The sequence below is a fragment of the Melopsittacus undulatus genome, chromosome 11 (genome assembly GCF_012275295.1).
Source record: "Melopsittacus undulatus isolate bMelUnd1 chromosome 11, bMelUnd1.mat.Z, whole genome shotgun sequence".
NCBI lineage: Eukaryota > Metazoa > Chordata > Aves > Psittaciformes > Psittaculidae > Melopsittacus > Melopsittacus undulatus.
The window spans coordinates 4790110-4810082 of record NC_047537.1 but is presented as its reverse complement, the minus strand read 5'-3'; the positions used below and the strand labels follow the sequence as shown (position 1 = coordinate 4810082).

The window sequence follows — 19973 nt, the reverse complement described above, 5'->3', positions numbered from 1 at the left end:
TATTGTTTCTCCTTTCAAATATGTGATTGTATTAGCTCTTTCCATATGAAAGAATTCTCCTTATTTAAATAAAAAAAATAAAAAAATAAAGCAGATTATGCTTTTCTCAAATTCCCATGGTTCTTGGTAAATTATTTGTGTGTGTATGCTTTTAATTACCGGAATGGAGGTCTGCATTGATGGCCGGTTGCAGCTCGGTCCCCACCGCCGCCATGGCGGCCAAGCCGCGGCCTCACCACACACGGCCGTTGCCATAGCAACGGTGGCTGCTCCTCCCTTTCCAGCGCTCACGGCGCTGCGTGCGTCTGACGTCACATCCGGAGGCGTGGCTGGGAGCTGGTCCCCCCGCTGTCTCCTCAGGGCCGGGGTCCCGGGCCCGCTGCCTCCCCCGGGCCCCCTCACCTCCGTAAGGCTCAAGGGGCGGTGGGGAGGCCCCATGGCGAGGTTAGTGGTGCTGTCCATCCCCGTCCTGAGGCTCACGAGTGCTTCCTGAGGGGAGAGTGGGAGGCGTGGTGTGGGTTAGGGGTCCTGAGCCGCCCCACAAAGCCATAGAGGGGGGTACAGGACTGGGTGCAGGGTGGCTGTGGGGTCCTGCTCACCCTGTAAGCCTCAAGGATGAGGCCTGGGTATGAAGCGGTACTGCTGCCCTCCGTAGAGCCCAAAAGGGATACAAAGCCTGGTGGGGGTTAGTGCCCCTGTCACCGCCTCGTAAGGCTCATGAAGGGGGTGCAAAGCCTGACAGAGGGTTAATGGTTCCTTGAGCCATGGGGGGGTTGACCTGCGCTCCTGCTCCGGGCTTGAAGGCCTGCCCGTACTGCAGGGAGAAGCAGGATCCTTTCCATCAGGGGGTCCTCGGGGTCCCAGGGCCTGCGAGGCGATGGGGGAGCAGAGGCAATGGGTGACCAGCCCTTGGGACAGTGCTGTGCTGCCCGCAGTGCTGTGGCATCCCCAGTGCTGGTGGAGGGCACGGCTTTGCGAGGGGCTTAAAATCTCTGTTCCACACAGCACTTGTGTCTCGTAGGTAGTGATAAAGAAGGACGGTGGCACCGTACTGAAAGGTGGTGATGTGCCGGCAGCTTGCTTTGTTCTCCTCTGATCAAAGCCATGCAGATGGATTTATTCTGGTAACTTACAATTGTATCGAGGTGAGGAGATACAACACTGATTCCCTGTTTTCTGACCCAGCTTTTAGCAGTTCTGTCTGCAGAGTTCAGTCCTGCTTTCTGCAGTGCTCCCCCCTAGGCTGCGCTAGAGCCCTACAGCATCTGCCCCTGTGCTCCAGGAGCAACCCTTTAACACAGGATGTTTGTGGGTTTTGCCCCTGCCTCATCATCTCCAGAAATAAACCAAGTTTGCAAGGAAATAATCTTTCTTGTTTGTTTTTAAAGCTACCTGAGCAGCCTAGTGCCTTAGCACGTGGTTTGCCTGTCACTAGCATCACAATTTGGGCTGCGTGGTTTGCTTTGCGCAGAGCGGAACATAGGCTTGAATTAAGCTCTGCTGTTTCTGCAGAACCAGTGTAAGGATAAGCAAAGTTTTTAGCTTAGAATTTATGACACCATAACACAACGTTGAAGCATAATATACATGTAGGGCAGATAAAATCTTCATTTTTCATTTTACTCCTGTAGATACAGCAGAAAACACATGAATGTGGAAAGCAAGAGAACTTGGGGAGATCAGCTACCATGAGTTGCTAGAAGCAGAAAGTAGCAGTGGATAATTTCTGTTGTATGATCTTCAGTGAACTTTGAGCAAAAGGGTGACTGCTGCTCTTCTCTGTTTACTCCTGGAGGCTGGGACAGACCTTTGACAGGATGTTGGGATTTCTGAAGGAGCCGGTTATTCTTACTGTGGAGATAAATATGAACGTCATGGTGTTGACTCTGATGGGATTAATAAGCCGACTCTGGAGGCTTTCCTACCCACGGGCTGTAGTGTGAGTAGAATAGTTTATTTTCTACTTGAAAGACACAGACTTTTGGTTTTTAAACATTTGTGAGTAAGATTGCAGGAGTGGAAGAGCAGAGCTTGCCTGATGTCAGCCTCTGTAAATACAGTGATTGTGCTTCCCTCATAGAAACTCCCGAGGGGAATGTAAAGGGGCAAAGCTTGTGCATTTCTTAGCTTCCTGCCAACAAATCAGTGTTTTCTTTCTTAGTATCCCTGTAGTCTCTGGGATACTTCCAGTTAGACTTGATACATTTCTGCCTCTTGTGTTGCAGTTTTGATGAAGTTTATTACGGCCAGTTCGTTTCGCTCTACATGAAGAGGATCTTCTTTGTGGATGACAGTGGCCCACCTTTTGGCCATATGCTGCTAGCCTTGGGAGGTAGGGCTCTCCTGAAATTGAGAAGTGGCTGTTGCCTCTTGCTGTGGAAGAGAAGTGCTCATTAGAAATGAGTTGTCAGATCCTATTACTGGGGAAAATCACAAGGCATATGAGAGATTCTGTTGTAGAAAGAATTAGGATTTCCCTTATTTAGTATCACTGGGGGGCTGTTGCATGAGTAGTGGGGAGGTGATGGAGCTGTGTTACCCAGTGCTTTGTAGGAAAAGAAGGGTAAATGAGCACTGTTAATGACTAGAAATAGTAGGCAACAAGGAGATTTTCTGAGTTTCTTTCTGAAGCTGCAATGTGCACAACATGGAAGTGTCTGTATGGGAAGGAGAGATTAAATATACATTTAACATTGTCGCTGAGAAGCTGCTGTTCCCCATTTATTTTCTTTGTGCCTCTGCACATTATCAAGCACTACTGCAGGCATGACAGTACAAAGGAGGACCTTTTGGGGAAAGAGGGCTTTCATGCATGGAAAAGCTATGTGTATGGGAAATGGTTCCCAATTTAGCACTGGTTTTTATATTTGTTTTGAGGCTAGAAGTTCTGAATTGTTGCTTATGTTGTAGGTTACTTAGGAGGATTTGATGGCAACTTCTTATGGAACAGGATTGGAGCTGGTAAGAGCTGATTGTAACTGCCTCATTCTTCTGCTAAAATAAGCAGTATTTCAGCAGTTGACAGATTTCCTTTTTGACTAGTGGAAACAATGCTTTATCTGACACCTTTACTTCTCTTAAATAAGACTTCTGCAGGTCTCTAACTGAAGTTTAAGGTACTACAATTCAATATCACAGATCTTTTAAAACAGAACAGTTTAAGCAGTACAAGACACAATAAATAAGAGTAGGAATTAGATTCAGCAACTTGCTGTAGTCATGAGTTCTGCATTGATCTGTCTTCTCTGCAATGAAGTTTCCAAGTTGGTGCATCACTGTTGTCTCCTCCTTCAGAATACAGCATGAACGTTCCCGTTTGGTCCTTGCGACTCCTGCCAGCACTAGCTGGTGCTCTCTGTGTGCCTTTAGCATACCAGATTCTGGTAGAACTGCAGTTCTCCCACTGTGCTGCACTTGGAGCTGCTCTTCTGATTCTCTTAGGTAAGATTATTCCCCTGGGCCTCATTCTTCATATGGGGGAGAAGGGTCCCTGTTCCCCTTGTGAATTTTTAGGGGTGCCTAAAAGGCATCATCTCCCCACAGAATGCTATCAACACATCAAAGCCCACTTTCAGCCCTGGCCTATATCAGTTTCTGCTGGCCCCCTTGATCTTTACAGCTTTGCAGCAGGCTGCTGTTTGAGGCTGAAGCTTTATAAAGTTCATTATTAAGTGAAGTGGGCACAGCCTCACAAAAAAAACCCCAACATTTCTTGCATCCAAGGAGACTTGTACTCTCTCCGAGTTTTGAAGGATGTGTTATAATGTACGGGACACCCCTACTTAGAGTCAGAGCTCATCAAATTTCTTCATCACCAAACTGCAGCAAACCAGTCTGTGTCCTTAGCACCATGGTTTGACATTGTTCTGGTGTGCCTAACTCAGTTGCTTGGTTTCTTTCTCTTGAGGGTCTGCTGGCAGCTGCCTGAAAGGGAAAGAGCCTCTCAACATCCCTTTAACAGTCTGATAAAGAGAAATAACTCCTAGCTACTGGCTGCTTGCAGCTCCCTCTCTTTAAGATTTGTCATCGTGCACGTGGCCTGCTGGGGTCACTGCCTGAACTCTCTTTGCCTTGAGAAACACCTCTGGATTTCCCAGCATTGATTTTCTTTGCCTTTGTAGGCAAGCACAGCACCTTTATTTGCCTCCTGCCAGACTTCATGACTTGTTCACCTCTTTGTCCTTGGAGACAGTTATGGCTATGTACTTTGCTCCTGCTGGGAGGTTTTTGTCCATTTAAACCCAACACCTCCCTATTACAGCCAATAAAATTGCAAATGAATTATCTGTCCTTAAAGGAACAGATACTTCTCTTGGGTAATGATGTGATTGTCTGAGGTATCACTTGCCTATAGATAAATTTCTCTAATTTTGTGTCTGTTTCTCTTTTCCAACAGAGAACTCTTTGATTACCCAGTCAAGGTTCATGCTCCTGGAATCAATATTGATTTTTTTTATCCTACTTGCAGTTTTGGCCTACCTGAAGTTCTACAATTTGCAAAAGCATAGGTAAAGCTGGATTGCCTCCCATCCTCTTGGATATTCTGGTGATCTTTTTTTGTACAGCCTGTGTGGGTTTTTCTGTGAGTCACTTCACCATTCTGCAGCTCACTTCATCTGTCCATAGAATCCTATGCTTTGACCTGTCATATGGCTGCCCCAGAAGCTTTCTCTTCTGAGCAATGTCAAGGATTGTTTTAAGTAGTAGCAAGGTTGGTTTTTGTATTTTACAATCAAAAGAACTCCCTTGGGTGTAATCCTTTGACCACACAGCTTTTTATTAGAAGGTTTCCTTCTGTGCACAGAAACACTGATGATAACAGGTCACTGGATGCTCCTTTGTTACTGTTTACAGGCACTGAGTGTAGAGATCCTTGTCTCTCTTCTTGTAACTTCACATGTTCTCTGATCCTTGCGGAGGATAAAGTAACCTTCAGTAAAGTAAAATTATCTTTAAACTGAGCCCAGCAAGTGATGTAGTACATCTCTTTTATTTCTAGTATCAGAAGGCAGGTAGCATTCAGTTCTGCTTCTTAGGATACAGAGAAACACATTTAAGAGCACACTAGGTCAGGGCTGAGAGCTGGTGGCATGGGAGGTTCAGAATAAGAATAAGGAGTAGAATAAAGAATAGTGGAGTCCTGCAAAGGTTGTTTTCAAGTTAAATTACCTGAATTCTAAGGATCCTAATAAGGTGACCAGGTCTCACCTTAACATCCTTTTCTTTGTTCTTTTATTTAAGTTCCTTCTCTGGAAGCTGGTGGTTTTGGCTCCTGTTGACTGGAGTAGCTTGTTCATGTGCAGTTGGGTAAGTGATGACATATTACTTTGTTTTAGAAAGCTGACTGTCCTGCCTGCCGTTGGAGGTATCAGTGGGCCTCTACATTTTGAAGACTGATTCTTTTTGCCATTCTGGGCAGACATCTCCATGACTTTTCAGTTACTTGGCTTAGCTTGTTTCTCTGTAGTGAGGATGTCAGTTCATCAGTTCACAGTGAGCAGTACCAGGCATTACAGGGTACTGTCCTGGGAAGAACAAAACATATTTCTCAGAGATGGTTTTGTGTTATAAATTAGCATCTGCATTTCACCTCTCCCTCCTAGTTGCTTCAAGCTTCAGTAAGTCTCGATTTAGGGACTGTGCTTTGTGATTTGCCACCTTGTCATCAAGACGGTCACTATGGTTATTTAATGTAATTAGCAAACAAATGTTTTCTGCTGTCAAAGCCTTGAGGCTTGTTTATGTTGTGTGAAACTTGTCATGGATCTAAGTCCTTGGACTTTAACGCATTTTGCTCAAGAGAAAGTTTGAATGTTTATGTCTTGTATGAGGTAATTATTAACTGTGTTCTTTTTTTATGCACTTTCTTGTCAGAGTGAAATATATGGGCCTCTTTACCTATATACTGCTGTTGACCATCGCAGGACTCCACTTCTGGCATGTGATAGGAGACCAGAACTTGTCAAATGTAGGTAGTGCAACATGCAGAATATATTATGTGTAACTTTTCAGGCCAGGAGCCTTGCAAACCTCCAGAAAACAGTGCTGTGTGTGGCTGAGTTTTGTACTGACATTCCTTGCCGTAGTCTGCAAACCCTCTTGTCAGAGAAGATGGGGTGAAGTTTAAGAAAAACGTGTGTGACTGGCTTTTCTGCTCTTACCCATGTCTTGGTGATCTGTGGCTCGGCAGCTATGCTATTTCACATGTGTCCTGCTAGCTCCAGTTCAGATCCTGGGTGGAAGTTACCAAGCTCTCCATGAAGATACAGCTGAGTAAGGGTGGTTGGGGGAACTTAAACCCACCAAGTGCACTGGTATTTTAATATTTTCATATCTGGAGCATGAAACCAGTGAGTTCTCTGTGTTGTTCTAGGTTTCCTTGATGTGCCATTTTCTAGCTAGGACACTGGCCCTCATCGTCATCCCAGTGGCAATGTATGTGTCCTTCTTCTATGTTCACTTGACTTTGCTGTACCGCTCTGGGCCTCACGACCAGATTATGACAAGTGCTTTCCAAGCCAGCTTGGAGGTAAAGAAAATGTGGTCATGAAACTCATGCATTAGGGGAGAAGAGGGGAAATCTGCCTTATGTTCACTTTTAGAAGGTGTGCAGTCTTGTTCCTTTGACCTGTGTATTTGTTCCTTTTATGTCATTTAACTACTTTGCTGCTGTAGATGAAACAATAATGACTGAAACCCTAATGACAGATGAAAAGCTTTTTCACAGTGAACCACAAATGGTATATTAACTCTTCTGCTAAAGATTTGTCCCTCCTGTAGGAAACTCCACAGCAGTAGATACAGTACTGAACTCTTGAGTGATGATGTATACTACAGGATGATAGTATGATTTTCTGTAGTAGAGTGCTTAGCCTGTCTTTTAGAACAGCATGGCTTTAGAGATATTCCCTAAGACTATGTAGTCTTCCAGGCATGGGTGTATTTGCTGTCTGCTGAGTATGGTGCTGCAGGTCTTGATTTTTTATAGATACAGCCAAATGAGAAAGCATTGTACTAAGATACTGCTATGTTGAATTGACTAGCGACTCTATAGAATTTAAACAGCCTCTCGGTTGTTTCTTCTTTCCACTTACCCTGTCATTATCCTTCCCAGGGTGGGCTGGCTCGAATCACTCAGGGTCAGCCCCTAGAGGTGGCCTACGGCTCTCAGATTACTCTGCGGAACGTGTTGGGCAAGCCCATGCAGTGTTGGCTCCATTCTCACACAAATACCTATCCCATCAGGTGAGGAATCAGGTTGGGTCTCTATGAGGGTGAAAGTTCTGATTTTTCACCTGCCAGTCCAGCTGTCTCAGTTTGGGTCCTAGCAATCTCTTCATTAATCTTTCAGAGCACACTGCAGATGCACAGATTCTCTGTGCTCTGTAGGAGTGGAGCCAGTGATCTGGTGCTGATTTGTATTGCTGTAACTCTCTTGAGCACAGAAATGTTCCATAACACATCTGTGGGGTGTTTTAACCTTCTGTACAGGTATGAGAATGGCCGAGGTAGTTCCCATCAGCAGCAGGTGACCTGCTATCCCTTCAAGGATGTGAACAACTGGTGGATCGTCAAAGATCCTGGAATGTGAGTATGCGAGAGATTTAAATGCCAAACTGCTGTAAGCATAGCCTCTCTGTGCTTCCAAAACCTAATGAGGGCATAGCTTGGATTGGACATAACTATTCTATGAGGCCATCTGTGATCCTAAACAAGTGATTTGAGCGTCAGAGTTGGTAAGGGAGGCTCTTTGGACACTCCTCCTCAGTATACTAAAAGCATTATCGAGGACTCTGAAATTCTGTCTGAACTGCTTCTGCCAGAACATGGGCTATGCTTTGCACAAGGGGAACTTTAAAGACTCACAAGACCAGTGGGAACTCTTCAGGTGCTTTCATGAAAGGGAAGTTCTGCCTTTTGAAGTGTGTGAGCCAGACATTAGAGTGCCCTGATGAGTTTTATCAAACCTGAATGAGCCTCAGAAGAGAGTAGAAATCACTTTTGCAGCATGAGTATTTCTTTGTATTTAAAGTGTGGGATGAGCTGTAGAATCTGCCATGTCGGGAGGGATTCCAAGTGGGTGCCTGTGCCTAAGAGGCCTGGTTTGTGCTGAAGTGTTTTGCCATTAGAACTGTCAGTGAAGAGCAGGACTGTTTGCCAGTAAAAGCCCTTGTGTGATACCATTTCATACTGATCAAAAACTTGCTTTTGATGGTTTTTTATGCTGCTCTGGAAACTGTATAAGGAGTCCTATCAGAAGGACTGTGAACTACTATAAATCATACCCACACTGGGAAAGTTTGTCCATAGTGCAAACCTTTCAAGCAGGAACTCTACCAAAACCACAGAAACACAGTACATCTTAAAATTCTTCAGACTCAAGACTCTTACAAGCCCTGGAGGATGTGGATTCCTTCTGTAGAATAGAATACAGTAAAATACAGGCAGCAGTTAACATTCCAGTTGCCAAAGGAAGCTTTAAACCTCCCTAGAAGCAAAAAGAGAGTTTGGTCTTCATGGTGGAGATAGCCATTAATCTCTCTTTTCTCCCAAAAGTGACATCAGTTGTAGTACAAACCTGTCAGACCTCACTGAAGCACTTAATCATTTCACAGAAGCCACCAAACAGCTGCTTGGTGGTAATAATCTGAACTTGCTTCTGACTGACCTGTATTCAGACCACTGACCTAATGGCTGGGGTGTTGGTATCCCATTACTGATCCTGAGGCATTCTGCCCTTAACTCACCTTTGCCTTGATGAGTCTTGGTTCCATCTGTGGATTGCTTTAAATTCTCATCTTGCTGCTCAAACGTCTGGCCCTGCCTGCAGCTTCTTAACCCAACAGTTTGGTCATGACAAGGTTGTCTTATATCTAAGGAAGAATGTAACCACTTCCTCTTGGGTGTCACTCCACACAGGCAGCAGCTGGTGGTGAGTAACCCACCCCGTCCCGTCAGGCATGGACACATTGTGCAGCTGGTCCATGGCATCACAACTCGGTACCTCAACACGTAAGTCCTTCCCTCACCCTCTGCTCAGTCTGCTGGCTAATTCTGCTGCTTGTCTCTCAGAATAACTCTTCAGGGCTTGAAACACCCTGCATTCAGGGGTATATAAACTGCCTGTTATTTATGGATTATATAAGCATTATATATATATATATATACAAACACATTATATAGGGGATAGGAAGGACCTCATGGTTAGCTGAATAAGACATCCCTATAACACAGAGAAAGGATGCTGTATGCTTATTTGTTTTTTGCAGTTAACTTGGCAATGAGATTTGATACCAATCACAAACTGTTCAGTGGCTGCTAGCTGTTTCTGGTCTCTCTACTAATAGCCTTAGAGGGACTAGAGGTGTTTCAGCCATGTTCACATTTCATGGTGGTTCTGCAGACTCCTGAATACACAGGCCCCTTGGTGAGTCTTCATCCCTGCCCCTCCAGTGCCTCCACTCCAAGCAGGTGCAGATATTTAGTATTTTGTGTGACTGTTAACCTAAAGTCAACTCCACTCACTTTGATGGAGGAGCCTCTTGTGTGATAGATGTGCTCTGGAAGTGAGGAAGATGTGTTGGAGGATCCGGTGTGCTGTGGCTGATTGCCATGGCTTCTTGCCTGTTTTGTAAGGACTGCAGTATGAATTTGCCTCCTGACTGCTTCCTGAAGGGCGTCTGCATATACTTGAATATCAAATTAGGAAGGGGGTTGTTTTCTGAGCTTGGGTTTTGACGAAGTCCCTTCCAAACTTAATTTGTTCATTACTGGAAACCTCAGTGAACAGCATCTCTGTTTGCCACAATCAGTGCTTGTTTTTCAGCCTGGCATAGGAAGCATCTGTATTGGCTTCCTCTGGGCCTGTTCCTGGCAGCTCTTGGTAGTGGGGAGGGTTCTCCTTCAGAGAAAACAGTGCAATCTGTATAAATGTGTTACTTTATCTTTATTACTGAGTCTGGTCTAAGCCAATTCAATACCCTTGTGAGTTTGCTTTCTATATGAATTTGGGAAATGGTGTTGGAGGATCATGCTTTGCTTGTCCTCTAGGCATGATGTTGCTGCCCCTCTTAGCCCCCACTCCCAAGAAGTTTCCTGCTATATTGATTATAACATCTCCATGCCAGCACAGAACCTCTGGAGAGTGGTGAGTGGTCAAACGGAAAGGAGGAGCTCATCGTGTTGCAGCAGAAGTAGCTGATACAACCTGACAACCAAGAGACATCTTTCTGTTGTAGGAAATTGTAAATCGGGAGTCTGACACAGATGTGTGGAAGACAATTCTGTCAGAAGTGAGGTTTGTTCACGTGAACACCTCTGCAGTGCTAAAGGCAAGTGGATTTGTGTTTGTCTGCTGCAGTTCTTGTAATCTCATAAACTATTCATCTCTCTGCTCCAAAATACCCAAACCACTAAAACAAACAAGTAAATAAAAGCAAACTATAAACAATAAAGTGTGTTTGGCAGGGCTATAAATTTACAATCTTCTTTCACTTTCAGCTCAGTGGAGCATCTTTACCTGAGTGGGGATACCGGCAGTTGGAGGTGGTTGGTGAGAAGCTATCCAAAGGCTACCACCAGAGCATGGTGTGGAATGTAGAAGAGCACAGATATGGGAAAAGTATGTGTGAGCCATGTTCTTGAAGCAGATCTCTGTGAGTGAGGGATGCTTCATGTTGCTGGGGTGGTGGTATCGTGTGATAGAGCTCTGGCTCTGTATGGTGTCAAGATCCCCTTAGAGGTCTCCTGCGTTTGGATTATGTATTGGAGACAGGCTGCAGGGAGTATGAGGAGCCAGGGGTATATTCTGTGTACTTGCTCCCCTTTACAGCTTTCTGTCTGTTAGTGGTTATTTCTGAGCTATGCTATTTTCTTCCAGGCCTAGAGCAAAAAGAGAGGGAGGTGGAACTCCACTCTCCCACACAGATGGACATAAGTAAAAACCTCAGCTTCATGGCAAAGTTCACGGAATTGCAGGTGAGTGCCTTGTTATTCCCTTCATGTTGCCTTCTGCTGCAGGGCAGGAACCTGAGCATTTCTGCAGGCTCTGAGCCTGAGGATTCATTGTTTATTCCTTGCTGATAGAGTAGTTTGGCTTCCTCACTGGAAAAAAATATTTCAGACTGCACTTAGAAGGGCATTAGAGATTTATGCTATTCAGTAATGAATACCCAAGTGATTGTGTCAAAAAAGAAGGGGGAGGAAGGGCAGTTGGGCACTCAGAAGCTGTCTGAAACTGAACTGTAATGTGCTATATATGCAGTCAGTTGTGTCAATGCCCTTACTAACACTGTAGAAGTTCACTGATCCCTCAGTGCCATTATATAAAACCAAAATAAACTCCCTGTATTGGTTAGTATCCAGTATGAGATATGCAAAATCCCACTCCCAGGTTAGAAACTTAGTATCTTACATCTGGAGCTCTTTACCCGTGCCTGCTATCCCACTCATTGTTGCAATTCTGTTTGTTTTTTTTCCTAGTGGAAAATACTGACATTAAAAAATGAAGAAACAGAGCATAAGTACAGTTCCTCTGCTCTTGACTGGATCACAATGGACACAAATATTGCCTACTGGCTCCACCCAACTTCTAGTGTAAGTATGAGAGGTAGAAGTAAATGAGTAAATAAGAGCCTGGTGAAGAAATCAGCCTTGGGTTCAGGTGTGAGCTCTGGGAGTGTGAGTGGGAGCAGGGCTGCAGTTCCAGCCAAGGAGTTGTGCCAGGATTAACTTGTCCTGTATGAAGAATATATTTTCCCTGAGGGTTGGGGTTGGTTTTGGCATCAGATCCAGCTTTGACAGTAGTTGCTTTTAATTAAATCATGTTGTCTTGTTTTTGGTAAAAGAAAACTGCAGTTTAATAGTTTCCATTATTGATTCCATTTAGGAGATGAGTTCATTTCCAACAGCACCTTTTAAATGCCTTACATTACAAAAGAGTCTTATTAAAGCAGTGAAGTTTATCAGCCAGCTTTGTTCCAGGAAAGATCAGGTTCCTAGCCATGCACATCCTGACATTTAATTTAGCAAGTAGATGTAGGTAATATTTAAAGTTACCTAAAAGAACTGCAGCATGTTCCTACTTCTTGCTTCTATCCTTCAGGCCCAGATCCACCTCCTTGGGAATGTTGTCACCTGGACTTCAGCTAATGTTGCTGCTCTGGTCTACGTGTGTCTGTCCCTGTGGTACTTGGTACGACGCAGAAGAAAGATCTATGACATTCCTGAAGGTCTGATTCTGTTGTGTATGTGTGTGTCAAGGTTGGGCTGGGAGGGTTATTGCTTGTTCTGCTACACTCTAATGGCCCCCAAAGCCATTTACAGCCATGTGCAGCACTTTCCTGCCTCCAAGCCTGATACTTGTACTAGGAATACACAGACAGCTGGTGTAGCCCATGAAGAGGCTGATTATGGTTGTCACACGATGACCATCACCTCATAAGACAATATAGTAGGCATCACAGTATTTGAGTCACTCCCTGGATGTAAGAAACATCCAGGTCTTTGCTTTCGATTCTACTGAGCCCTTTCATGATGATTTAAAATAGGTAGATGCTGCCTGTGTGGGGAGGGTTTTATGCTAGATGTGCTTGTTCCTGCTGAGGGGCCATCTCCTCTGTATGGCCATGCAGTTTAATGCTCATCTTTCCAACAGCATGCTTTGTTATCTTGCTGTGAAGTGGCTCCATGTGGGCACTAATCTGTCTTGATAGGTACTTACAATCTTGTGTGACAAAACATAATCATTTCCCTCAGCTGAATGCAGTTAAGTTAAAGGTTGTATTAGCAGAAACTATAGTGAGTGGAAGGAAAACAACAAACCATGACAACAGGCAACCTCTTATAGACTTTATGTTTCCATGGACTGTGCTTTGAGATATCTCCTCTCTCCTGCAGATGCATGGCAGCTCTGGGTATCAGCTGGGGGGATCTGTGTTGGAGGCTGGGCTGTGAATTACTTGCCTTTCTTTGGGATGGAGAAAACACTTTTCCTGTACCATTACCTGCCCGCCCTCACATTCCAGATTCTCCTGATCCCCATCGTATTACAGCACATCAGTGATCATCTGTGCAGGTATTTGGTCTTAATGGATAGGTGGACAAGAGAAGAGACTCTGTTCTCTTCTCCCAGGTTGGCACCTTGGCAAGCTGCTGCAGGGAAAGCAGTGCTTTTTCCAGCAGTGGCCATACTGCATTTGAAGAAGACAGGCCATATGGAATCTTCCTTTTGGATGAAGTGTTTGACCAGCCTTGGTGTAACTGCTTTTTTCCCCTCCTCTCTCATCCCAGATCTGTGCTGCTCAAGAGCATGTTCACTGCATTGATCGTAGCCTGGTTCTCTTCAGTTTACTTTGTCTATTCCACATTCAGCCCTGTGACCTATGGGGAGCCCTCCCTGTCTGTTACTGAACTGAAGGACTTGCGCTGGAAGGACAGCTGGAACATCCTGATCCGAAAACAGTGACAATTACCATCTCATTACAGGCAAAAAGAAACACCTTTTATGCAAAGCCAAGAATTTATTGTTAGTGTAACTGAAATCTTAACAGACTGAACAGATAACTGACAGTAGTCCAGCTCTAATTATTACAGAAAAAGAAAATAAAAGAACACTGTTACAGAAAAGTCTCAACAGTAATTCAGTTGTTATGAGCACAATTCCCAGTTTCTGCCCCCATTACATTCACCCTTCCACTGCTCCTCAGGGCTGCTGAATTCAGTCAACAGCATCCCAGCTACTTTGCAGGGAAGAGTGCACTGCAAGGGTTTCTTCTTCTTATCCTGGGAATATGATGGTGATGGTTCCTTCCTTCTTGCACTACATTGCACTTAAGGCTATTTTACATGTTTCCTAGCACCTTGCTCTGCAATTCCATGTTACCAGTTACTATAAATGGCTTCTGCTCTCCAACGTATCAGATACTTTCCTCTGTTTTCTTCCTAAAAAACGGGGTTTTCCAGCTCGAAAACTTAGATGTTTTTAACCTTCAGTAGCTGGCCCTGCAGCCTCCAACATCATCCCATGACAGTATTCCTCAACAATGCATTCTTTGCCCCCGCTTCCAATGCTCTGCTATCATCCCTATTTCATTACATTACAACACTAAGCCAAGTTTATAAATAGTTCATTCTGCAGAGAGTAATGACTTGTTACTGTTATCTATGTACAATCATTTGGCATAACCATAATTTTTTATGAAGCTAAGCAAAAATAAAACAAACAGACATTACAAAAATTGCTGTTACAGCTAAATGAGCTAAAACGAAGCTTCAGGCAGGCCAGGAAGTCAGCCAAAACCAGAAGAATCCTTTGGCCTTGTGGCATCACATGAAGCCTGTGGCCCATTCCTATCAATGGCAGGATCATAGTTACTGGGCTGCAGGTTTACACCTCATTCTCACAGGAAGAGGAACTCAAGGTAGAACTGATCATGCTGACAAGGAAACCTGCTCTAACTTGTACACGAGTTCAGGGTAAACCCATTTTAACTCAGCCCATGCCCTGGCCTGCACCAGCAGAAGAGTAGCATGTGCACGTGAAGGACTGTGATTGCTCAGTGGGGACATTGTAATAGCTCTGTATGGGTATTCAGAAAGGTTTATAGTACCTACACCACATCCGATTCATTCTCTTCATGTGGCTGCAACAGCAGGATCTGACAGTAGTGCTCAGAGCCGACCAAGAACAGCACTCCTAGCCTGACCAGGGTGCTCTTTACAGCATTCCTCACTGCTCTAACAAATGCTATTCAAAGCTGCTTTGAGCTCCCCCCGCCTCCAGAGGAAGGTATGATCAAACACCACAGTCATTCAGAGAAGGTTATAGTGACTGTTTTGCTCCTACTTCAGTCAGCCCTGACAGCTAATGCTTCAGTACAGTAGCTCATACTCCACGCCTGTCACCCTGAGCTAAACAGCACCCAGCAGCAGTTAGGAGAAGAGCTTTCTCCTCAGCATTACAGAAGTGTACCTCTGACCTGTGGGGATCACAAACAGTAACAAACCTTTACTGATTTCCAGTGTTGAAAAGACTGTAAGGGATGGAAGTGCAGACTGCACTTTGCTTTATTTTCCTCCAAAGCTACAGAACTAACATGAACAATTCTGACTTATGGGAAAGAGAACTGCTGAGTTAAAGAGCATCTCCAGATGCTCCAGACCTTTCTGTACCTTTGTGCTGCTGTAGTGCAAGAACCACAAATACCTTTTATATAAAATGGTCATTTCTCATCACTGTTCATTTGCTCATCAGCCCAAGTCACACACCCCCACCCAACACAGACAGACCCTGGGTTTAGAAAACTAGCCAATATGAAGAAGTTCCCTCAATAATCTCCCTCCCCCATTACTCCTCCTTAAAATGAGACCATAAGCCCAGACTCAAGAAGGGTATCACAAGGACACTTTCAAAGGCCCAGCTTGCACTTCATTTCATGTTGCTGCAGTATCACTTATCTGGGGTAAACAACAGGAACTGGGATGTCACTGTTTACTTCCAGCCTCTTGTCTGCTCTATTTAGCAAACCAGACATTCTTGAGTTTAAACTGAGTGCAAGGGAAAGGCTTTGACCCTACTGGAGGGTAGAAGCACATCCAGGCTGCTCTTTGTGCCATCAGAAGGAGGCTCCTGCAATTGCTTTCCGCCTGGCTGCTCTTACCACCCAGCTCCAGAAGCTGATGGATTCCACCCAGCAGAATCTGCAACCAGCAGTACACAAATGCCCTAAAAGACACTAATACTGACAAGGTCAGTCTCTGTTTCCATGAGCAACTCAATCCAGTTGGAGCTCACACATTAACTGTGGTAAAGACAACTATTTGGGTACAAAAAATAATCATAGAGTTTAGCAAAGTTTGGGAGCTTAGAAAGGAATAAATTAGGAACCAGAATCATCCAGCCTGGACCTGTCCACTTGAGGAACTGCAGTTTTCCATTTGTCCCAGACAGTCCCTGTTTCATCTCTATCTCAGGGGAGAGATTCCTCTATAGATCTATCCTTCCATCCCCATGGGGTAAAAGGGAAGCTGGCCAGCAGGAAAGCAATGCCACAACCCAAGGTGCCAACAAGGTGGAGAAGTGGAGGCCTACACCTGCTCACCTGGGTGTGAGCTAGTCTTGGCCAAGAGGCTGCTTTTTCTGTTGAGAAAAGCAGGCAGGTAAGGTAATTTTCCCCTAAGGAAGATCACCATTAGGGAAATGGGGTCTCTTGCTAACCCCCAGTAGCACTTAATTTTCAGGGGAGCCTTCAGCATTAGATCTTATTTTGAAAACCCAGGCAATGGCACTGCCTCCAACCAGGTCATCAAGTAACACCAGTGATCCAGGCATGGCAGGGACAAAAGGGAGAGGGTTTGGAGGGGAGAGAGGCTGCAGGCCGAGCCTTTCCTCCCCCCCTCTGAGGCCTTTCACACCACTATCCCTACCACTGCCAGGATGATTCCAAGGGCACTTCACCAACCATTCTGTTGAAGTCCTTTCCCAATGTCTTGATCATTGGTGTGGCAGATCCTTCAGACACTGGGGTTAGTGTGGACGGCTGCTGGATTCCAGGTGGGAGCGCTTCCCGGCTGTGAGCACACTGCTGCTCTCTGTTTGCTCTGGGAATGGGCGCTTGTAGGTCCGACCGTGTCCGTTCATCGCCCCTCGCTGCCACTTGCAGATGTCTCCATTGAGGATGTCTTGAATGTGCTGCACTATGAGGTTTATAGCAACTGCAGAGAGGAATGGGAAACAGCACACGTAGGCTTTCTTGGCTGAGCTATCTAGAAAATGTGGAGCATCCAGCCCTGTTCAACTCAAGATTTAGCAAGCCCTTAAATAAACCACTATCAGCTCTTTGCAGCAAGTCAGACCTCAACAGAAACAACCAACTGCAAGACCAGTTTTAACACTGGTGTCCTGCTCTGCATCTGATAGCACATTGCTTTTTCCAGCCCTCAGCAGAGGGGCTCAAGCAGCTCCCTCCCCTACAGCCCTCCAGCAAAACACCTTTCCTTAGAAGCCTGCAAACAAGGCAGCTCTCCTCCCAGCCCCAAAGGTGGGCTCCCCAGAGGAATCAGACAGAGAACCCAGCTCCCTTTTACCCATGTTGTCAACTCCTCGGGGGATGATCACATCTGCATACTTCTTTGTCTGCAAAACACAAACAGAGACTTTTAATGGGAAAAAGTCAGTTTAGTCTAAGAAGAAGCTGCTACCCAACACCAGAAAGCTGGGGGCAAAGATAGGGGGGTTTCCATGTCCTGGGACTGCAAGGTAATGCTCTCGGTCATGGTAAACACCTGAATGAATTGAGAAGTCATTCTGGGTTTAAGATCAGGGATTGTTCTTACTGTCCCTCTGCTCAAGCCTGGAGTACTTGCTTGTACACTCCTAAGACTAAGCTGCCTTCAAGCAGGTCAATGGCTTGGAGGCCAAGGTCTGTTTGCTAAGAGCTGGTTCTCATCAGCATTTCACAAGGCACTGCTAAATCTCTGCCAAGCACCCAGGTATTCAACATGCATGTGAAAGTCTTTCCTGCCTCTGATGGCATTTTATTGATCTCCACCAGCACTCTTAAACAGGCTGGCACACTCAGCATTCCTAATGAGTGCTTTTACAGTCCCGGAATTACTTTGATCCAGAGCAAGAGCCGCAGAGATTTCCATCAAGAGCTGCCTTTTCCATCTTATTTAATTCACAAACACGATTTTGTTCTCAAAAGGCTTTGTTACAAATTAATTTGATTATGTGAGCACCTAACCTGGCCCCACATTATATGGCATAGCAAGTAAGGGTCTGCCTAGGTATTCACCAGTGCTCCCTGTTGAGAGAGAGCCTGTAGGAAACCAAGTTCCTCTTCCTTCCTGCACAACTAAAGAATAAATGTGGAGTGGGAGTGTTCAGTCAGAGGGACCCATGTGCTAAAATTGCCTCCTGGGATTCCATGGTGCTTTGCAAGCAGAATGGGCCCAACCACTTCAGCTCCTTAACCAAGCAGCTTGTAATGGTCAAACAGATGAGGTAGAGGGGAGGGTGTGAGATGGGTGAAGTACGAACACCAAAAGCCACCACTGCTGCATCTACAGTGCAGCTCATCCCTAGCTGACCCTGCTCCTTCTCTCCCCTCCCCAGAACCCCACACATCAAGGAGTGAAGCACTCGGTACCGGTAAGCAGAACTCCTCAAAGGCAGGCTTGACAAAGGTGGTGTACTGAGTGAGGATCTGCTCCAGGTCCCTCCCACGTTTCATATCACGCAGAACTGGGGGGGAAGGTAAAACCACCGGTCTCACCACAATGGATAAGGCTCATAAGGTCCTGCTGCCTGTGCTGAGCATTACCTCTGCGGGACAGCCTGACATCAGAATCCGTGTCAACAAAGAGCCGCAGGTGAAACATGTCCCGAATGTCTTGGTTGTAGAAAACCAGGATCCCCTCAAAGAGCACAACGTCGGCAGGATAGACCACTGTTGTCTCTGCCTGCCTGCAGGAGAAACACCCAGAGCAGGTTGTCACCGGGCTTCACCCTCACAACCACCACCCCCTTCACAACCCTCAAACCTACCTCGAGTGCGTCACGAAGTCGTACGTTGGCACCTCAACTGTTTTGCCCTCAACGATGTTTTTCAGGGTTGTATGCATCAAGTCGTTGTCAAAAGCATCTGCAAGAGGAAGGTTTAAAGAGGAACAACCGTAGATGCTGCTGCATCAAATGTTCTGCTCAGGTTGTCTAGACCTGAAGGAAAAACTGCCCAGTGATCCACCAGGAAAAGAGGAACTTAGGGCTTATTCTTTCCTACCAGCAGCAATCTAACGCTCCCTGCCCAACTGATAACCACTGCACTCGGTTACTCCATTACAGAGATAAGGAAGCCAGAACTTGCTGCTGCTGAGCAGCTACAACAGTGAAATGAAGAGCCCCGAAGGGATGCTGCTAATTCATTGGGTAATATTCCCAAACCGCTTGGTAATGGCACAATTTACACACAATGGTGGGTGTGCAATACTTTAACCTGTGGGCTAAGGGTAATTTAGGAAACCTCAGGCATCTTCCACGCTTTCCATTATCCACCCCGGTCAGCCTATAACAGGCACCAAGGCAGCCCGCGGTCCTGTTCGCAACCCATACCACCACCCTGAGCAAGGGGAGCGGCTGCTTATGGGGACAAGAAGTATCCGGACAGGACCTGGGGTTTACGAGAGCCCCTCAGGAGCCGGGGATGAGGACACAGCTCCCGTAGGAGCCGGATGCTCCCAGCAGGGCTGGACCAGCGGTACCAGCGGTGCCGGGGGGCAGGCGGGGGGCTCGGCTCACCCGGGTGGTCGAAGTTGTACTGCCCCTTGAGCGCCTTGGCCTGCTGCTCGGCCGTCAGCACCTTGTAGAAGCTGTCCTGGCTCAGGATCAGCACCTTGCGCTGCCGCTGCTCCACCTCCTTCTGCCCCAGCAGCTCCATGATCTTCTCGCACACTGTGGACTGAGCACAGCGGGGTCAGGCAGCGCCCGGGACACCCCGGTCAGAGCGGGGCCCTGCGGCCGCCGCCGGCCCTCACCTTGCCGCTGGCGGTGCCGCCGCTGACGCCGATGAGGAAGGGCCTGGGCCGCGGCCGGTCCGGGTCGGGGCCGCCGGCGGACGCCATAGCGAGGCTGCGGGGGGGCCGCGGGGCATCATGGGGTTTGTAGTCCGGGTGGGGCACCGCCAGGGGGCGTGGTCGTCGAGGGGGCGTGGTCACTGAGGGGGCGGGGCTACGGGCGCGGGGTGCGTCCGGTGTCAGCCCCGCGGCCACGGGGATGGGCGGGAGCGGTGGGGAAGCGGTGTTCACAGCCCCGTGTACCCTGAGCACTGCGCATGTGCGAGCACAGCCCCTGAGCACTGCAGGGATGGGGCAGCCACAGCTCCTCTGGGCACCCTGTGCCATTGCCTCAGCACCCTCATATGGAAGAGCTTCTGCCTTAGATCCATCCTGAGCCTCCCAGTTTCAGTCTGGACCCA

At 46.5% G+C, this 19973-nt stretch overlaps 2 protein-coding genes across 4 annotated transcripts; one reads left to right on the top strand and one right to left on the bottom strand.

The window, feature by feature from the left end:
- The first annotated feature begins 324 nt into the window (after positions 1-324).
- Positions 325-13647, top strand: POMT1 (protein O-mannosyltransferase 1). 3 transcript variants are annotated; one of them, XM_031046460.2, is made up of 21 exons: positions 325-444; positions 1022-1145; positions 1796-1939; positions 2226-2332; positions 2911-2961; positions 3295-3441; positions 4397-4508; positions 5242-5307; positions 5875-5968; positions 6374-6529; positions 7115-7245; positions 7492-7587; positions 8920-9012; positions 10051-10147; positions 10239-10331; positions 10501-10621; positions 10880-10977; positions 11482-11595; positions 12104-12230; positions 12898-13075; positions 13291-13647. In XM_031046460.2, exons 3-21 carry the CDS (start codon positions 1818-1820, stop codon positions 13463-13465), a joined length of 2178 nt encoding a protein of 725 aa, XP_030902320.2. In that variant the 5' UTR covers positions 325-444; positions 1022-1145; positions 1796-1817; the 3' UTR covers positions 13466-13647. The 3 variants fall into 3 exon arrangements, with proteins under 3 accessions (XP_030902320.2, XP_030902321.2, XP_030902322.2); XM_031046461.2 differs by having other exon boundaries at positions 1632-1939; XM_031046462.2 differs by having other exon boundaries at positions 1006-1145.
- Positions 13501-19642, bottom strand: UCK1 (uridine-cytidine kinase 1). Its single transcript, XM_005146251.3, has 7 exons — positions 19534-19642; positions 19298-19457; positions 18548-18644; positions 18324-18466; positions 18150-18244; positions 17086-17134; positions 13501-16713 (listed from the first exon to the last, which is right to left on the bottom strand). Exons 1-7 carry the CDS (start codon positions 19618-19620, stop codon positions 16526-16528), a joined length of 819 nt encoding a protein of 272 aa, XP_005146308.1. The 5' UTR covers positions 19621-19642; the 3' UTR covers positions 13501-16525.
- Between the last annotated feature and the right edge of the window lie 331 nt (positions 19643-19973).